General features: G+C 45.4%; 1 protein-coding gene across 1 annotated transcript in view; it reads right to left on the bottom strand.

Moving 5' to 3' along the window:
* Nucleotides 1-21,106, bottom strand: part of LOC143934159 (tubby protein homolog) — a 151,687-nt gene that overhangs the window by 48,959 nt on the left and 81,622 nt on the right. The window contains exons 5-7 of the mRNA XM_077457524.1: nt 17,840-17,953; nt 3,023-3,139; nt 2,801-2,953 (exon numbers count right to left, since the gene is read on the bottom strand). Of these exons, the coding sequence (XP_077313650.1) occupies nt 2,801-2,953; nt 3,023-3,139; nt 17,840-17,953 (384 nt within the window). The remainder of the gene's footprint in view (nt 1-2,800; nt 2,954-3,022; nt 3,140-17,839; nt 17,954-21,106) is intronic.

Below are 21,106 nucleotides of genomic sequence, written 5' to 3'. Positions count from 1 at the left end.
CATGGCATGGTTTTGAGCAGAATTATAGTGGTCTGATAATGATGAGTTATATACAGTTGTGCTCATAAGTTTACATACCCTGGCAGAATTGATGATTTCTTGGCTATTTTCAGAGAATATGAATGAATGAAACTTTTCTTTCACTCATGGTTAGTGTTTGGCTGAAGTCATTTATTATCAATCAGCTGTGTTTACTCTTTTTAAATCATAATAAAAAAACAAACTACCCAAATGACCCTGATCAAAAGTTTACATACCCTGGTGATTTTGGCCTGATAACATGAACACAAGTTGACACAAAGGGGTTTGAATAACTATTAAAGGTAACCATCCTCACCTGTGATCAGTTTGCTTGTAATTAATGTGTGTGTATAAAAGGTCAATGAGTTTCTGGACTCCTGACAGACCCTTGCATCTTTCATCCATTGCTGCACTGATGTTTATGGATTCTGAGTCATGAGGAAAGCAAAAGAATTGTCAAAGCATCTGCGGGAAAAGGTAGTTGAACTGTATAAAACAGGAAAGGGATATAAAAAGATATCCAAGGAATTGAGAATGCCAATCAGCAGTGTTCAAACTCTAATCAAGAAGTGGAAAATGAGGGGTTCTGTTGAAACCAAACCACGGTCAGGTAGACCAACTAAAATGTCAGCCACAACTGCCAGGAATATTGTTCGGGATGCAAAGAAAAACCCACAAATAACTTCAGGTGAAATACAGGACTCTGAAAACATGTGGTGTGGCTGTTTCAAGATGCACAATAAAGAGGCACTTGAAGAAAGATGGGCTGCATGGTCGAGTCACCAGAAGAAAGCCATACTAGGCAAAAGCCACAAAGTATCCTGCTTACAATATGCCAAATAGCACAGAAACAAGTCTCAAACCTTCTGGCACAAAGTCATTTGGAGTGATGAGATCAAAATTGAGCTTTTTGGACACAACCATAAACACTACATTCGAAGAGGAGTCAACAAGGCCTACGATGAAAGGTACACCATTCTTACTTTGAAACACGGAGGTGGATCGCTGATGTTTTGGGGATGTGTGAGCTACAAACGCACAGGAAATTTGGTCAAAATTGATGGCAAGATGAATGCAAAATGCTATCAAAAAATACTGGAGGAACATTTGCATTCATCAGCCAGGAAGCTGCGCATGGGACGTATTTGGACATTCCAACATGACAATGATCCAAATCACAAGGCCAAGTTGACCTGTCATTGGCTAGAGCAGAATAAAATGAAGGTTCTGGAGTGGCCATCTCAGTCTCCTGACCTCAATATCATTGAGCCACTCTGGGGAGATCTCAAACATGCAGTTCATGCAAGACAGCCCAGTAATTTACAGGAACTGGAGGCTTTTTGTCAAGAGGAATGGGCAGCTTTACCATCTGAAAAGATTAAGAGCCTCATCCGCAAATACCACAAAAGACTTCAATCTGTCATTGATGTTAAAGGGGGCAATACACGGTATTAAGAACTGGGGTATGTAAACTTTTGATCAGGGTCATTTGGGTAGTTCCTGTTTTCATTATGATTTAAAAAGAGTATACACAGTTGATTGATAATAAATGGCTTCAGCCAAACACTAACCATGAGTGAAAGAAATGTTTTTGTGTTATCATTCATATTCTCTGAAAAATGGTCAAGAAATACTAAATTCTGCCAGGGTATGTAAACTTGTGAGCACAATTGTATGTGTGTATATATATATATATATATATATATATATATATATATATATATATATATATACTATCACTTAATGATCACAATCAGTGTTTACTAATTCTGTTTACAAAATTCCCGTATCATGTGCTACCTCAAATTTTCTTGTTGTTTTTAGCCTACTAATGATTAAAAAAAATTAAAAATTAAAACATTCTGAAAACTAAAATTTTTGAAAAAATTCTACTAGTGTATGGCCAGCCTAACTTGACTGCAGCAGAGAGGAACCAGACTAGGTTCAAATTTCTGCAAGTGGGGAGTATGTCTGAAATTGCAGAGTAACATGTAACATGCCGTATTTTAGCAGACCGCATGGATGCCATTAATTCTGAATGTCAGCCAATACTTCGGCAGCCGCAGTGTAATTTTGTTTGCGCTAAACTAATTCCGTGTAATGTGTGTGGCAGAGCTGTGTTATGCTGCGTACACACGACCAGACTTATGTCCGACAGACTTTCGAAGGAGTTCTGACGGAGTTCCGGCAGAGTTCTGACAGACTTTCCCAATGAGCGGACTTGGCCACACACAATCACACCAAACTCAGACGGATTCGAACGTGATGACGTACGACTCGACTCGAATAAGGAAGTTCATAGCCAGTAGCCAATAGCTGCACTAGCGTCGGTTTTAGTCCGTTGGACTAGCACACACACGAGCGAATTTCTCGGTAGGAACTGGGTCCGGCAGAGTTCTTGCGGAAAAATTTGAAGCATGTTCCATTTCTAAAGTCTGTCAGACTTTTGCGAATCAAAAGTCCGTTGCAGCCCACACACGATCGAATAGTCTGCCGGAATCATTCCGTCAGACTTTGGATGTTGAAAAGTCCGGTCGTGTGTACGAGGCTTAACTCTCAAAACAGAAGGGACAGAAATACAAATCCTTTGCATGCAAAACTGCTGTTTGCCTTTAGTTCAGCTTCAAGATTTACAGGACTTGATAGCTTGTTAGGGAAGTAGCAAGAACAACTTTTACTATAACCTAAGGAGAATGTCTGAGTTTTTTAATCGTTAGTGCACTCAAATCAATGAGAACATTTGAATTGTAGCATTCTTTGGTCTCCCCATTTGACTTACCTGGTTTTTGCGGCTTTTTTTTATTACGCTGTTTGACTGGTGCTGGGGGGACTTGTCTGTCCCCTACAGATACTGAATTCTCCTCATCACTGGAGTTGTCAGCTACAACCATCTTGTCTGCCTTCAGTTCTTGTATTACATCTTGTGCTGCACCTGTAAGAAAATCTCATTAGGAAGGAAACAAAATACAATGAGTTTCTATAGACAATCTGATATGCCAACCTTTCATCTGAAGTGTACTTTCTTTCTCTGTGTCTTGAGTCTCCTGTGTGGATGATCTCCGGTTCTTCACTTTGGGTGATGACGTTTTGGCCTTTGATTCCTTCAGATCAGATTTTGCTATTTAGCAAGACAATGAAAACAGGGTGTAATATATACTGCAATGTTTTAGCTATTGATATTTTTATCAGTCCAATGCAGTGTATGGTATATGTTACATACTCAATGTCATGCAGTTTGAACCTGTTAGCAAATCGATAATGGCAGTTCTTTCATTGATTTTGGTAAACACTAGTCTGTGTTCTCTCACATACCTCTAATCACTGGTAAATGATTTTAAAGCGGGATTCCACCCTAAAGTGGAACCTCCGCTGATCGGATCCCTCCCCCCCTCCGGTGTCACAATTGACACCTTTCAGGGGGGAGGGGGGTGGAGATACCTGTCAAAGACAGGTATTTTCACCCACTTCCGGGCATAGACTCCCGTGGGAGTCTACGCCATTTCCTGCCCTGCCGCGCTGTCTGCTGGGACACACACGGGTCCCAGTGACAGCGCGGAGATTTCCTATTGCACGGCGCGGCTCGCGCATGCGCAGTAGGGAACCGGGAAGTGAAGCCGATTCGCTTCACTTCCTGATTCCCTCACCTAGAATGGTGGCGACAGCAGCCGAGGGCCGAGCGATCGATCGGCCTCGGCTGCCGGCATCGCTGGAACCCGGGACATGTGAGTGTCCATTTATTAAAAGTCAGCAGCTGTAGTATTTATAGCTGCTGGCTTTTAATATTTTTTTTTTTTGGTGGAATCCCTCTTTAACATCAAGTACTGGCACCTTTGTATTGTTTAAAACTTGCTATTATCTTTTACATACTACTGATCCTCTAATGGGCCCTGGCTGTAAGCAGCCTTCTACAAGATGTTTTAAAGGGCTAAATATATAATATTTGGAAGGTATTTTTCCTCTATTTTTAGATTCCCAGAACAAATGTTCTGGAGAAGAGACGCTTGAGAGGGGATATGATTTCAATATACAAATACCATACTGGTGACCCCACAATAGGGATAAAACTTTTTCGCAGTTTATCAAGACTCGTGGCCACTCATTAAAATTAGAAGAAAAGAGGTTTAACCTTAAACTACGTAGAGGGATCTTTACTGTAAGAGCGGCAAGGATGTGGAATTCCCTTCCACAGGTGGTGGTCTCAGCGGGGAGCATCGATAGTTTCAAGAAACTATTAGGTAAGCACCGTAACGACCGTAACATACAGGGGTATACAATGTAATACTGACATATAACCACACACATAGGTTGGACTTGATGGACTTGTGTCTTTTTTCAACCTACACACCTACTATGTAACTATGTAACTATGAATTAAAGCTTTGTGCAGTTTCAAGTAAGGTGCTTTTGGTTGATGACTGATATTATACCACTTGAAGACCAGGCCTTTTCTGGCACTTTTTGTTTAGTTTCTTTTGCTAGCAAATTACTTAGAACCCCCAAATATTATATATATTTTTTTAAAGCAGAGGCCCTAGAAAATAAATTGGTGGGTTTTCAAATTTTTTTAAATGTCACACGGCATTTGTGCAACTGTTTTTCAAACACAATATTTCGGGAAAATACACTTTTTTTAAATTTGAATGCAAAACAAAAAATAGATAACCCAATTTTTTTTGTAATATATAAAAGGCGATGTAAGCTGAGTAAATAGACACAAAACATGTCACGCTTTAAAATTGTGCATGCCTGTGCAACAGCGACAAACAAAATTTTACTATCCATAGTCAACGCAATATAAGACGTTTACAGGCTACCACTTTAGATTTACAAAGGATGTCTAGTGCTCAAATTACTGGCCATGATCTGACATTCATGACGATACCTCACATGTGAGGGACGATTACTGTTTGCGTGTGTGCAGGACCGATGCTCACGCTCGACTTTGCGCCCTAGCATGGGGGAATTTAAAAAAAAAGGTTTAATTATTCATTTATTTTATTTTATTTTTACACTGTTGCTTTAAATGTTTTTTTAATCATGTTTATTGCTGCCACAGGGAATGTAAACATCCTTAGTGACAGCAATGGGTACGTAACAGGTACTCTTTATGGAGGGATCTGGGGTCCTTAAGACCTCAAATCCCTTCTCTGCACTTGAGCGCATTCAAAACACAAAGATGGTTGTTTTTGAATACTTTTGATTTTCAAAAAATGGCACCATTGACATTCTGGTAAACCATGTCATGTCATCAGTTCTGTGTTACCATAGTTGTTATACCTGAAGGGTTCCACATGTACTGCCACTTTAAGGCTGGCTCCACCCAGGAGTGATGCCAAGGGTCAAGGGGTATGGTAGCCATCTTGGACACATGTAAGAGCCTAATAAGATGTACTGTCCTGAGATGCATGTTGCAGTGTACAGTGAGTACTGGAAATAAACTTCCATTGTTCCAGACCAGAGTCTTGTGTCTCTCACAACACAGAGGCTATAACAGTGGCGACGAGGATGGGATTTACAAAGTGTCTATCAGTCTGAGAGAGAGACAAAGACATTGTGGATTGTTACCTGGATAAAAGCAATCACAGATCCCAGCAGGAAAATGTCATTGATCGGGACATTAAGTGAATTTGATGGAGAACAGACATCCTGGAGTTCCTGGGTGGAGAGACTAGAACAGTATTTCAGTGCAAATGCCATCCCAGGTGAAAGGCAAGTAGCAGTATTTCTGACAGTGGTCGGTGCTCAGACATATGACACTCTCAGGGATCTCCTTTCCCCTGTAAAACCAGCAACTAAGACATTGGCAGAACTCCTGACACTGTTAGAGGGTCACTTCCAGCCTAAACCACTAGAGATTGCAGAAAGATTTCGTTTTTATCAGAGGCAGCAGCAGCCAGGTGAAGAAATTAAAGCTTATGTGCTCGCCCTTCGCAGACTAGCCTCTACTTGTTCTTTTGGGGAGTACCTACCTACTGCACTGAGAGATAAGTTTGTCATGGGACTGAATTGTGACTCTAGCCAAAAGAGACTGTTAACAGAGAAAGACCTTACCCTTGCAAAAGCAATTGAGATAGCTTCAATGATGGAAATGGCTGTGAAGGATACAGAGGAATTGAACCCCCAGGGCAGAAGAGAAGAGGTGAAACAAGAAGTTTTCAGAACAGCAGTCAAGCCCACAGTCACAAACTGGAAATACAGACCTCCACCAAGCCGGGGGTCAGCTTGCTACCATTGTGGGAATACAGACCATGATCACAAAGTCTGCAGGTTTAAGGATCAGACCTGTCATAATTGTGGTAAAACAGGACATCTGAAACGAGTTTGCCGGAGCAAGAAGGTGCGAGATAAACAACCTCTGAACCCCAAGACAAAGACCTATATGGTGGGAAGATATACATCATCATCTGAGTCAGAGGATGAGGAAGTGCTCCACAGTTTAGACATACATCATATGCATTCAGCACCCTCTGCAATGACTGTAGAGGTAACCATTGAGGGAAAGAAACTAAAGATGGATGTAGACACAGGAGCAGCAGTTTCAGTTATCACTCAGAAACAATGGAGACAACTTCAGACCCGAACAACTGTCCGCCCAACGCCAATCAAACTGCAGACATACTCAAAGCAGATACTCCACCCACTGGGTTATGCAAAAGTGCAGGTATTGTACAAGGGTCAGACAAAGAGACTGCCATTATATATACTAGAGAATGGGGGACCCCCTCTCTTTGGGAGAGACTGGATTGCTCACTTTGGTATGCCAGACATCACCATAAATCCCTGTAACACTGTGACAATTCCATTAGGAGATAATGAGGGATGGGTGGTGTCCCTGAAGCAGCGGTTCCCAAAGATCTTTGATGACCAGTTGGGGAAAATAAAGCATGACTGTGTGAGACTCAAGCTGAAACCCAACGCCCAGCCTAAATTCTTCAAAGCTCGCACAGTACCTTTCGCACTCCGAGCAGGAGTGGAAGCAGAACTAAGTCGGCTGGAGGAACAAGGTGTCATCTCAAAGGTAGAGCACAGCGAGTGGGCATCACCTGTTGTACCAGTGAAGAAAGCGAATGGGGACTTGCGCATTTGTGGCGATTTCCGCATGACACTGAACTCCCAACTGGAAATAGACCAGTACCCTCTACCCAGAGTAGATGACATTTTTGCCTCTCTTGCAGGGGGTCAAAAGTTCACCAAGCTTGATCTCAAACAAGCATATTTACAGTTTGAGGTCCATCCTTCTTCCCGCAAGTTTCTGACCATCAACACCCACAAGGGACTGTATGAGTACAATCGGATGGTGTTTGGTGTAGCCTCTGCCCCAGCCATTTGGCAACTGAAGATGGATGAGATTTTGGCGGACATTCCTTTCACTCAGTGCCTGTTAGATGACATGCTCATCACGGGACGGACGGACCAGGAACACAAGCAAAACGTGGAGCTTGTGTTGGAAAGACTCCAAGAGCAGGGTCTGAAAGTGAACTTAGCAAAATGCCAATTCATGGTGCCAAAATTGGAGTTTTGTGGCCACCTTGTGGATGCAGACGGTATACACACCACAGAAGCCAAGGTTGATGCCTTAGTCAAAGCTCCTGCCCCAACCAATGTCCAGCAGCTGCGATCATACCTTGGCTTGCTGAACTATTACCACAAATTTCTGCCAGATCTGGCACACACCTTGTTTCCGTTGAACAAGCTTTTGGAGAAACACTCCAGATGGGACTGGTCGGCTGCATGCCAACGCGCTTTTGAAGTCTCTAAGCGGAAGCTGTTGGCGTCACGCATGCTTGTTCACTATGACCTCCAGAAGCCTCTGACCTTGGCTTGTGATGCCTCACCCTATGGTCTGGGGGCTGTACTGTCTCACATCTTACCTGATGGGTCAGAAAAACCAGTGGCATTTACCTCCAGGTCTTTGACAAAAGCAGAAAGCAATTACTCGCACATTGACAAAGAGGCTCTTGCGCTGATATGGGCAATTAAGAAGTTTCATCTTTACCTGTATGGTAGGGAATTCACCATACTGACAGACCATAAACCACTCCTTCAGATCTTTAGCCCTGACAAAGGCATCTCTCAGACTACTGCGGCCCGCCTCCAACGCTATGCCCTGTTCCTGGGAGCGTACAGTTATAAAATCCAGTATCGCGGTCATGATGCCAATGCTAATACGCAATGTCCCGACTGACAGGGAGGTCAATGGACTCCTCTCCACCGGTCAAGAGTTGTCGTTACACCAGCCTGTCCTTCTTGTCTTCTGGGGAGATAGCAGCCCATACAGCCAAGGATACCTTTCTGAAAACAATAATCTCCTGGGTACGGTCCGGTTGGCCTGCAACCGTCACACAGGATTATGAACCTTATTTCCGTAGGCGTATGGAATTAACTGTGGCTGGTAACTGTGTTTTATGGGGAGACCGAGTGATCATTCCACAGACCCTCCGGAGACACATTCTGGACTTGCTACATACTGGTCATCCCGGGGGCACACGTATGAAACAAAAGGCCCGAGGCTATGTGTGGTGGCCAAACTTAGACTCGGATATCACAACATATGTGAATGCTTGTGCTGGATGTGCACAAACTGCAAGAGACCCTCCTCGAGGGTGCGTCCAGCCCTGGACTTGGCCCACGGTTCCTTGGTTTCGACTACACTTGGACTTTGCAGGTCCGATCAGAGGACACACCTTCTTGATCATAGTGGACGCCCATTCAAAGTGGCCTGAGGTAATTCCTGTTACTCAGCCAACAACTAAGGCAACAGTTTCCATACTGTTACATCTCGCTGCTACATTTGGATACCCCAGAGAAATCGTCACAGACAATGGTGCACAATTCACCAGTCAGGAGTTTCAGCGTTTCTTGACTGCCCACAACATCAAGCACAAGTTGACCGCACCTTACCACCCAGCTACAAATGGTCAAGCAGAGCGGTTTGTGCAGACTTTTAAACGCTATTTCAAAGCTACAGTGGCTACAAGTAAACAGCAGTCCCTGTCACCCCAGCAGCTGGACTCCTTCCTTTCTGCTTACAGAAACACACCACATGCAACCACCGGGAAAACTCCAGCAGAACTCCTTCTGGGTTGGCAGCCATGGACTGTTTTGGACATGCTCCGCCCACAAACAGTCCAGGAACATGTACTGCAGTCCCAAGACAAGATGGTCAAACACCATGAGATCCCCCGATTCACAGCCCAACAAAAGGTATGGGCCCGATCTTATGGGGCTTCCAACACCCGTTGGCTTCCTGCTGTCATTGCAGAGACTTTGGGACCCAAGATGTATAGGGTCTGCCTGGAAGATGGTTCTATTTGCAGAAGGCATGCGGACCAACTGCGCCCTTGTTTTCAACTGCATGAATCCCTGACGCCGGCTGAACCACCAGTGTTGCAAGGAACTGCTCCCAGCAGATCAGGATGCATGGGAACTGATGACTGGGGGGACTCTGATCTTTTGAACTCAGCTCCAACAGAGCCCTCCAGCCCTGGTCCGGAGGTTGGTTCACCCACTGAGCTGGGGGATCCCTTCTTGGCACCGCCAGTGCCCATTCCAGTCGACCCTGTTTCCTCCGATCCCGAGTCGATGGGTGCCCGCCCTCAACGACACTGTCGCCCTCCTGACCGGTTTCAGCTTCAAGACCGGTTACGAGACTTTCGACGGGGCCGCCGAAAGTGATCCAATGACATTGTATCCCCGCAACTGTCCCTGGAATCTTGCTCTCACATTTGGATGCAGGAAAAGTCCTGTGCATCTCCTGTGTTTGGAGAACTGTTATTGGACAGTTATTAGTTAATGTTTTGTGCCTTTTCTCGTTTTTTTTTTGTTTGTTTTTTTGTTTTGTTTTTTAGGGATGGATGGAAGGTGTTAAACCGTAAGGGTTCCACATGTACTGCCACTTTAAGGCTGGCTCCACCCAGGAGTGATGCCAAGGGTCAAGGGGTATGGTAGCCATCTTGGACACATGTAAGAGCCTAATAAGATGTACTGTCCTGAGATGCATGTTGCAGTGTACAGTGAGTACTGGAAATAAACTTCCATTGTTCCAGACCAGAGTCTTGTGTCTCTCACAACACAGAGGATATAACAATAGTGAAGACCCGATCAAAGCCAATCCCAGCTTTGTATGAGTTTCCGACTAGCTGGCGGACTTGCCGGCTGGTAGCTTGAATCTCTCGGTGGGAATGCCAGAGCAAGTCATGGAAGCAAGTTGCTATTACAAGAAAGCTGACTGTCGGCCCTAAAAGGTATTGGGGTGATACCTGCAGCTTCAGGCATCACCCCAGTACAACCACTTGAAATCAACTTATGTACTAGGTACGTGATTTGGCGGCAAGTGGTTATCCTCGAAGTGAAAGTGTAACCAAACTGAACATGATCATCAAGTATTGGTGATCACCCTGCTTTCAAACCCCCATGATCTGCTGTCTGAATAGAGCTTCTGGGCAGCTCTGAGACACACCTATGAGCTATGCACCTTTCTAACACAGTTTACATTGCACAACCTTGCTGAGTCTATGAAGTACAGCTTAAATAGTTAGTCAGGTTGATATCTAAGTATCTAGTTCAACCAATAAAAATAAATGCATAAATAAAAAAACTTCCATACACAGAATCCTATACCCTCAATTGATCCAGAGAAAGGAACCCCTATAAGGAATGGTCTAATTTGCTCCAGTGGGGGGGGGGGGGGGGGGGGGGAATAAATTCCTTCCTGATCACCCAGAAGGCAACTGGATATTCCCTGGATTAACAATCACTGGTCTTATTACCTATAAATGTTACTATCCAGTTATATTTTGTACATCTAGAGGAGAGGTGCGGCATTTAAAGAAAATAAACGTGGATACTCATCTAGGTGGATGCAGCATCGATCTAATGCTGCATCTTTCCCCCACCGCTTCTACACCTGAGAAGTGAGCGATCAAAGACAGCTGATCGCTCAGTTCTTGGGTCTACTCTGAGCACAGAGAGGCATGCTGAAAGGCTGAGCCAGCTGCCGCTCAGGTTGTTGTTGGTGAATCCGGACATTATTATCAGGATCCCTGCAGAGTTTGGGCTGGCTCTGTTATCCTTTAAGAATTAAAGCTGGCCAAAACAAGTTCTTGAGGGGGTCTATACCCCATTTTTATAGCTCTTACAGTGAAGAAACCTTTTCATATACGGAGGTTAAATCTATTTCCCTGCATACTCAAAGAGTGCCCTTGTCGCTTGTAATGACCATAAAGTGAATAACTCTACACCAAGTTCACTATATGGATCATCTGTGTATTTATACATGGTGATCATACTCCCCCTCAATTCCATCTTCTCAAGAAAGAATACATTAAAAAAACTAGGTTTCCAATAGTGGGCTGTGCTTCACAGAGGAAAGTTGAGTCACTCTCCAAGTGGAGGTAGCTCTTCAGCTTCTTAGAGTTGAGATAATACATTTATCAGCAGAGAGGTTTCCTACCTACCTCTGGAAGTGGAGGTCTGCTGCCTTGCTCTAGCGCCATTTTTCACAAATGATTTTTATAATCTATTTTATAATATACACAATGCAACAGGAGTTTTGTGAATGGGCAGTGGCAGAACTACCAGGGTCACAAAGAGCACCTCCGGTGATCGGTAGCTCTGTGGTGCCCGCTATACAATGGAGTGGGGGGTAAACTTCTCATCAGTAGATCTGTAGTGCCTTGCATTTTCCTCTGCCCCTCCAGCCAGCAGTATATATAGATAAACAGTGGAGTGGGAGTGGGCTTCTGACCCAGCCAGTGAATAAGCAGAGCGACTCACTTGTGTAATTAAGATGGTGCCTGTACTGATCAGAGGCCCCTCCCCTCTCCACTGTATAGTGTGAACTGCTGGCCAGAGGGGCAGAGGGAGATGCAGGGTACTACAGAGCTGCCGATCAATATGTGCAGCAGAGGAGAGTGGCCATGAGGCAAGTGAAGCTCCTCTTTAAATAGGCTGCAGAGATGTGCTGGGGAAATTGAACAGAGGATACTGAAAGTACATTGTTGTGTGGGTTGGAGGGGGTACAGAGATGTGCTGGGGGTTGGGGGTGTAATGGGTGGGGTTGGAGGTGCAGAGATGTGCAAGTGGGTACAGAGGTGTGTTAGGGGTGTAGGGGGTGCAAAGATGTGCGATGGAATACATAGATGTTTCTGGGGGGTACAGAAGCATGTTGGTGGTTACAAAGGCTTCCTGCAGTGTACAAAGGTGCACTGGTAAGATACAAAGGATGCTGGGTGGTGCAGAGGTGTGTGTGGGGGGGTGCAGAGGATGCATAGATGTGCTGGGGGGGGGGTGCAGAGGTATGCTGGCGGTTAAGAAGACATATTGGGGATATACAGGTGTGCTGGGGAATAGAGAGGATGTTGGAAAGTGCAGATTTTGTTTGTGTGTTTATGTGTGTGTGTTTGTGAGTGTGTGTGTGTGTGGGGGGGGGGGGGGGGGGGCGGGTGTGTACTGGCTTGCTGGGCATATTGAGGCATACTGGGGGATAAAGAGGATTCTAGGTAATGCAGAGGTGTATAGGGGGTACAGAGGTGTGCTAGGGGGTACAAAAGATGCTGGCAGGTGCAGAGGTGTGTGTAGGGGGTGTGCAATGTGCAAGGGATACAGGCGTGTGCTGGAGAGTATGGAGGTGTGCTAGGGGTACAGAGGTTATTTGGGAAGTACAGAGATGTGCAGGGGGTATGGAGGCATTCCAAGGGGTGTTGCAAAGGGGTATGGCATTAGGTGGCTCTTGTAGAACCATGCCCATTTTGAAAGCCCCACCCCTAATTAGGATACGTTCTCCACCTACAATGGCTAGCTGAATACATACCTAAAAAGTTGCCCATGAAAATATTTTGGAAAGGTTGGCAACTATGCAGGAAGATGGCCCACTGCAGAACATGTGAAAGGGTCCCACTGCTGGACTGTAATAAAGGGCCCCGTGATCAGTGCGAAGGGCCCCAAGACCAGTGGTAAGTGCCCTGGGACCAATGGAAAGGGCTAGGGATGGGGTCAGGGGGGCCCTTCATGGTTTCTTGCACTAGGGCCCTTAAGGTCAAAAGCCAAAGCTCGACTGAGAAACCCAAAATTCTACGCTGGCCAGAAATAGATACAGGAAATACATTGGGAAAATAGAACTTCCTCAAGAAGAAGCCTCGAAGAAAAACAAAATGCATGCAGTAACTGTGTAGCACAGCTTCTATATTAAAATGGGTAAAACCAACCTTAGTGTGAAGGAGCATATTGATAGAAGTAAGTGCTTCCCTACACACGACCAGTAGCAAAACTCAACTACCCAAAGCCGGGACTGATGATTTTAGAGAATTCTCTGCATCTGTAATAACATCTCAAGGGAACACTCCTTTATTGAAACCTACCTTAGAGGCAGTGTTCAAACTATGATTCCAATGAGGTTAAGTAAGGGTACCACAGAAGTACTAATGCAAAGATACCATATAAAACCTTTAAAAAGTATTTAAAAAGAATAAAATGATATTTTATATAAACACTCTAATATATCAATCTATACCTAGTGGAGGTGATTCAGCTCACCAGACTCTGCCTATAATAGAAATCTAATTTTTGGATACCCTCGCCCTTTAGAGCAGTGGTTCTCCACCCTGTCCTCAAGTACCCACAACACACCACGTTTGCAGGTTTTCCTTCATCTTGCACAGGTGCTTTAACCACTTGCCGACCGCCGCACGACGATATACGTCGGCAGAATGGCACGGGCAGGCATATGGGCGTATATATAAGTCCCTGCCTGCCCGCGGGTGGGGGGCCCGATCGGGCCCCCCCCGGTGCCTGCGGCGGTCGGCATTTCTTCGAGAGCGATCCGGGATGAGGGGGCGGCCATTCATTCATGGCCACCCCCTCGCGATCGCTCTCGACGAATGGAAATCCCCGGTGACATCACTTCCTCTCCTGTAATGTAAACACAGGAGAGGAAGTGATGTATTCTCTCCTCCGTGTCGGTATTTTCCGTTCCGACACGGAGGAGAGCGGATCGGTGAGTTGCACCAACACTCTACACACACAGTAGAACATGCCAGGCACACTCACACCCCCCCTTTACCCCCCGATCACCCCCCCAATTACCCCTGCCCCCCAGTCACAGTGACACCAATGTCATTTTTTTTTTTTTTTTTTTGCATTGGTGTCATTTGTGACTGTAATAACTGTTAGGGCAGTTAGAGTTAGCCCCCTTTAGTTCTAATGTACCCCCCTAACCCCCCCAATAAAGGTTTAACCCCGTGATCACCCCCCGTCGCCAGTGTCACTAAGGCTGGGTTCACATTGCAGCGGTTTATGAGAACGAATGTGATTCGCACCGCACTGCAGTGCAAATCACATCCGATCTCTGTGCGATTCGAGTTCAGCCATTCGCCGCACCCGCCACACCCGCCGCACCCGCCGCAAATTCGCACGGGACCCTTTTTTTGGCCCGCAGCAGAATCGGATCGCATGGGTGTTCACACCATGCGATCCGAGTTTGCAGATCGCACTGCGATATGCGAACTGATCTGGGGGTGTCAGTAACATTTCACTGACACTCCCAGCAGTTCGCATAGGGCAGTGTGAACTGCCGCCGGGAGGCATGCGATGCGGGAACCCGCCGCGGATTCGCGGCGTTTCCGCATCGCTCCAGTGTGAACCCAGCCTAATAAGCGATCATTTTTCTGATCGCCGTATTAGTGTCACAGGTGACGCTAGTTAGGCAGGTAGGTATTTAGGTTCGCCGCAGCTTTTTATAGCGCCAGGGACCCCCATATACTACCGCATAAAGCCCCCTGATTGCCCCCTAGTTAACCCTTTCACCAGTGATCACCATATAACTGTTACAGGTGACGCTGGTTGGTTAGTTATTTTTTTATAGTTTCAGGGCACCCGCCATTTATTACCTAATAAAGGTTTAACCCCCTGATCACCCGGCGGGTGTCATTTGTGACTAATAACTGTTAGGGCAGTTAGGGTTAGCCCCCTTTAGTTCTAAGGTACCCCCCTAACCCCCCCAATAAAGGTTTAACCCCGTGATCACCCCCCGTCGCCAGTGTCACTAAGGCTGGGTTCAGATTGCAGCGGTTTGAGAACGGATGTGATTCGCACCGCACTGCAGTGCAAATCACATCCGATCTCTGTGCGATTCGAGTTCAGCCATTCGCCGCACCCGCCGCACCCGCCACACCCGCCGCACCCGCCGCAAATTCGCACGGGACCCTTTTTTTGGCCCGCAGCAGAATCGGATCGCATGGGTGTTCACACCATGCGATCCGAGTTTGCAGATCGCACTGCGATATGCGAACTGATCTGGGGGTGTCAGTAACATTTCACTGACACTCCCAGCAGTTCGCATAGGGCAGTGTGAACTGCCGCCGGGAGGCATGCGATGCGGGAACCCGCCGCGCATTCGTGGCGTTCCCGCATCGCTCCAGTGTGAACCCAGCCTAATAAGCGATCGTTTTTCTGATCGCTGTATTAGTGTCACAGGTGACGCTAGTTAGGCAGGTAGGTATTTAGGTTCGCCGCAGCTTTTTATAGCGCCAGGGACCCCCATATACTACCGCATAAAGCCCCCTGATTGCCCCCTAGTTAACCCTTTCACCAGTGATCACCATATAACTGTTACAGGTGACGCTGGTTGGTTAGTTATTTTTTTATAGTTTCAGGGCACCCGCCATTTATTACCTAGTCTCACTAGTGTACCCCTAAATTTAGGGGTGTCTACTTTCCAAAATGGGGTCATTTGGGGGGGGTTTGTGCCATCTTGGCATTTTATGGCCTTCAAAACTGTAACGCCCTTAGAAAGCCTGAAGGCGGTGCTTGGTTTTCGGGGCCCCGTACGCGGCTAGGCTCCCAAAAAGTCCCACATATGTGGTATCCCCGTACTCAGGAGAAGCAGCAGAATTTATTTTGGGGTGTCATTTCACATATGCCCATGGCATGCGTGAGCAATATATCATTTAGTGACAACTTTGTGAAAAAAAAAAAAAAAAAAAAAAAGTTTGTAATTTTCCCGCAACTTGTGGCAAAATATAAAATATTCCATGGACTCAACATGCCTCTCAGCAAATAGCTTGGGGTGTCTACTTTCTAAAATGGGGTCATTTGTGGGGGTTTTGTGCCATCTTGGCATTTTATGGCCTTCAAAACTGTAATAGGTAGTGAGGAGTGAAGTCAAATATTTACGCCCTTAGAAAGCCTGAAGGCGGTGCTTGGTTTTCGGGGCCCCGTACGCGGCTAGGCTCCCAAAAAGTCCCACATATGTGGTATCCCCGTACTCAGGAGAAGCAGCAGAATTTATTTTGGGGTGTCATTTCACATATGCCCATGGCATGTGTGAGCAATATATCATTTAGTGACAACTTTGTGAAAAAAAAAAAAAAAAAAAAAAAGTTTGTAATTTTCCCGCAACTTGTGGCAAAATATAAAATATTCCATGAACTCAACATGCCTCTCAGCAAATAGCTTGGGGTGTCTACTTTCTAAAATGGGGTCATTTGTGGGGGTTTTGTGCCATCTTGGCATTTTATGGCCTTCAAAACTGTAATAGGTAGTGAGAAGTGAACTCAAAAATTTACGCCCTTAGAAAGCCTGAAGGCGGTGCTTGGTTTTCGGGGCCCCGTACGCGGCTAGGCTCCCAAAAAGTCCCACATATGTGGTATCCCCGTACTCAGGAGAAGCAGCAGAATTTATTTTGGGGTGTCATTTCACATACGCCCATAGCATGTGTGAGCAATATATCATTTAGTGACAACTTTGTGTAAAAAAAAAAAAAAAAATTTTTTTTTGTCACTATTCAATCGCTTGAGGCAAAAAAATAAAATATTCAATGGGCTCAACATGCCTCTTATCAATTTCCTTAGGGGGTCTACTTTCCAAAATGGGGTCATTTGGGGGGGTTTTGTACTGCCCTGCCATTTTAGCACCTCAAGAAATGAGATAGGCAGTCGTAAACTAAAAGCTGCGTAAATTCCAGAAAACGTACCTTAGTTTGTAGATGTGACAACTTTTGCGCAAACCAATAAATATACAATTATTGACTTTTTTTTTACCAAAGACATGTGGCTGAATACATTTTGGCCTAAATGTATGACTAAAATTGAGTTTATTGGATTTTTCTAATAACAAAAAGTAGAAAATATCATTTTTTTTCAAAATTTGCGGTCTTTTTACGTTTATATCGCAAAAAATAAAAATCGCAGAGGCAATCAAATACCATCAAAAGAAAGCTCTATTTGTGGGAAGAAAAGGACGCAAATTTTGTTTGGGTACAACATTGCATGACCGCGCAATTACCAGTTAAAGCAGCGCAGTGCCAAAGTGTAAAAAGACCTCTGGTCATTTACCAGCAAAATGGTCCGGTCTGAAAGTGGTTAAATCACAATCAACGGCTTGGTATTTTGGACAGCTATTTAATCTAAGAGAAATTCCCAAAACATGGCCTGTTGGGGGTACTTGAGGACAGGGTTGAGAACCACTGCAGGACTATTTTTCACCATAGCTTTCCTGTATATTGATGTTTCAGCAATGTTAGTGTGATATAGTGTTATGTTACAAAAGGAACTGTGCCTTTGGTGGAAATCATCCATCCATTCTCAGTATTTGTAATTTAGCTGTGAATGCAACTATTTCGATTGAGTTCTGCCCTAATGATTTACCTAACACCTGTGAAAGGGCAGTATTAAAACGTGGTCCAAAATTTTGGAAACCAAACATTTTTTATTGGCAATAGTTCTGCTAAACATTAATAAAAGCACTTGTTAATGTACATCCTACATGGTGTATTAGATTAAATATTATCGTAGAGGTTATAGAGTTACTGGAGATCACATACCTGCTCTTGTCTTGTTCTTCTGCTTTACTCTGGCTGTGGCTGGTTCTTTCTTACTGGTAAGAGGCAGGGTGTCTTCAAGAATGGTCTCCTCTATGTCTTCATCTGAAACATCAACTAAATGAAGATAGAATATACACAATTGTCACATATAAGTTGTTTAATCTTCTTTTGTATGACACAAAAACTGTATGCCCACATATCACAATGTAAAAAACCTTGTGAAGAAAACACCAAAGTATAGAATTCAATTTGGGAGTCTGACGTTACACAAAAATGTCAGTGTACAGTCAGACTTACCTGTCATCATGTCTGAAATCAAGAAAAAAAAAAAAACAGCTGGCAGCACCCTGTAAAGTCCTTGGAAACTTTATTTATATCAGGACAACTGCAAGAAGCCCTGCCTGGTACCTCCTCCCAATCTCACATGTTACACCCACACTGGACTTGCATCATACAAAAATATGATTAAACCCAGTGTGAGTGAAACGCGTCAGTGTAGTCCTAAGTGGGGCTTCTTGCAGCTGTCTTGGACTAATAACATTTCAACTAGTGTTGGACCTTGGACAGCTGTTTTTTTCTAGATGTGTTGAAAGTTGAGGGAGATAATGAGCCCTTGCTTGCCATTTGTAGCCTGTCATAGACTTGAGGACTTGAGAACAACACAAAATCATCTCTAATATGTCTGAAATAACTGTTTATAGTAAAATTGTATCCCAGTGCAGTTCCATTAGAATTCCTTAGAAAAGATCAAAGTACAGGTATTACAAAACAAAAGGGGATACATGATTTCATGAGACCTGCAGAATTTAGTAAGCTTTCCACTTAAAGTGGTTCTAAAGGCTAAACGTTTTTTACCTTCATGCATTCTATGCATGAAGGTACAAAACCTTCTGTGAGCAACTTCCCCCCAGACCCCCTGATACTTACCTGAGCCTGATTAGGAATCAACGATGTGCACGAGGGCCACTGCTCTCCTGGCTCTCTGCCTCCTCATTGACTGAGACACAATAATGGGAGCCATTGCCTCCTGCTGCTGTCAATCCCAGTTAGTGAGAAGGGAATGGAGGGCGGGGCTGACCCCCGTTCTGTGTGCCTCATGGACACACAGGGCAGGGCTTGGGAGCGAGCATGCACGAGTGCAAGCTGCTTGCCATGGGGGCACTTGGTGGGGAGGACCCAGAGTGCCAGCGGTGGACCCGAAAAGACTAAGATCGGGGCTACTCTGTGCAAAACCATTGCACAGAGCAGATAAGTGTAGAGATTAGTGATGGCTCGAACCTCCGACGGGACGTTTCGCGAACGCGGACCGCGAACGAGGCCGACCGTTCGCGAAACCGAACGTTCGCGGCGGGCCCCATTGACTTCAATGGGAGGCGAACGTTTCAAACCTTTAGGTCGAATTTGCAGCCACGAGGTAATTATTAGCAGGGAAAACATAGTCCCACCACATGGCCAATGACATAATACATGTATGAGGTGAATTTGGGATCGATAACTACGAGCATTCTTTTTTTATATGGGAAATTGTTCTGACAATTCAGGACTATGGAGCGCATGAAGGCAATGGAGGAGAGGGAAGGTCAGGGACCAGGGTAGGCAAAGAAGAGGGTGCAGGAGATGATCACCAGCAGCGTGACATACAGCAATGACACCTGCACCGTGATAGAGGCATCTGACAACAGCACCGTGATAGAGGGCACTGACATCAGAAGCGTGACATACAGCAATGACACATGCACCGTGATAGAGGCATCTGACAACAGCACCGTGATAGAGGGCACTGACATCAGAAGCGTGACATACAGCAATGACACCTGCACCGTGATAGAGGCATCTGACAACAGCACCGTGATAGAGGGCACTGACATCAGAAGCGTGACATACAGCAATGACACATGCACCGTGATAGAGGCATCTGACAACAGCACCGTGATAGAGGGCACTGACATCAGAAGCGTGACATACAGCAATGACACATGCACCGTGATAGAGGCATCTGACAACAGCACCGTGATAGAGGGCACTGACATCAGAAGTGTGATATACAGCACTGACATCAGCACCGTGATATACAGCACTGACAGCAGCACCGTGATAGAGAGCACTGACATCAGAAGCGTGACATACAGCACTGACATCAGCACAGTGATATACAGCACTGACAACAGCACCGTGATAGAGAGTACTGACATCAGAAGCGTGACATTAAGCATTAACACCAGCACCGTGACATACAGCATTGACAGCAACACCATGATAGAGAGTACTGACATCAGAAGCGTGACATTAAGCACTGACATCAGCACCGTGATATACAGCACTGACAGCAGCACCGTGATAGAGGGCACTGACATCAGAAGCGTGACATACAGCACTGACATCAGCACAGTGATATACAGCACTGACAGCAGCACCGTGATAGAGAGTACTGACATCAGAAGCGTGACATTAAGCATTAACACCAGCACCGTGACATACAGCATTGACAGCAACACCGTGATAGAGAGTACTGACATCAGAAGTGTGACATTAAGCACTGACATCAGCACCGTGATATACAGCACTGACAGCAGCACCGTGATAGAGGGCACTGACATCAGAAGCGTGACATACAGCACTGACATCAGCACAGTGATATACAGCACTGACAGCAGCACCGTGATAGAGAGTACTGACATCAGAAGCGTGACATTAAGCACTGACATCAGCACCGTGACATACAGCACTGACAGCAGCACTGTGACAGAGGGCACTGACATCAGAAGCGTGACATACAGCACTGACATCAGCACAGTGATATACAGCACTGACAGCAGCACCGTGATAGAGAGTACTGACATCAGAAGCGTGACATTAAGCATTAACACCAGCACCGTGACATACAGCATTGACAGCAACACCATGATAGAGAGTACTGACATCAGAAGCGTGACATTAAGCACTGACATCAGCACCGTGATATACAGCACTGACAGCAGCACCGTGATAGAGGGCACTGACATCAGAAGCGTGACATACAGCACTGACATCAGCACAGTGATATACAGCACTGACAGCAGCACCGTGATAGAGAGTACTGACATCAGAAGCGTGACATTAAGCACTGACATCAGCACCGTGATATACAGCACTGACAGCAGCACCGTGACATTAAGCACTCACACCAGCACCGTGATATACAGCACTGACAGCAGCACCGTAAGCAGCCCCAGGAGGAAGTCAGCACAGCACAGGGATGGTGTGATCCCCTCATAATAAGAACCCCCA

This window comes from Lithobates pipiens, unplaced genomic scaffold (assembly GCF_037356315.1).
Source record: "Lithobates pipiens isolate NorthernLeopardFrog02 unplaced genomic scaffold, aLitPip1_a1.2 Scaffold_27, whole genome shotgun sequence".
Classification (NCBI taxonomy): Eukaryota; Metazoa; Chordata; class Amphibia; order Anura; family Ranidae; genus Lithobates; species Lithobates pipiens.
This window is presented reverse-complemented; position numbering and strand designations above follow the sequence as displayed.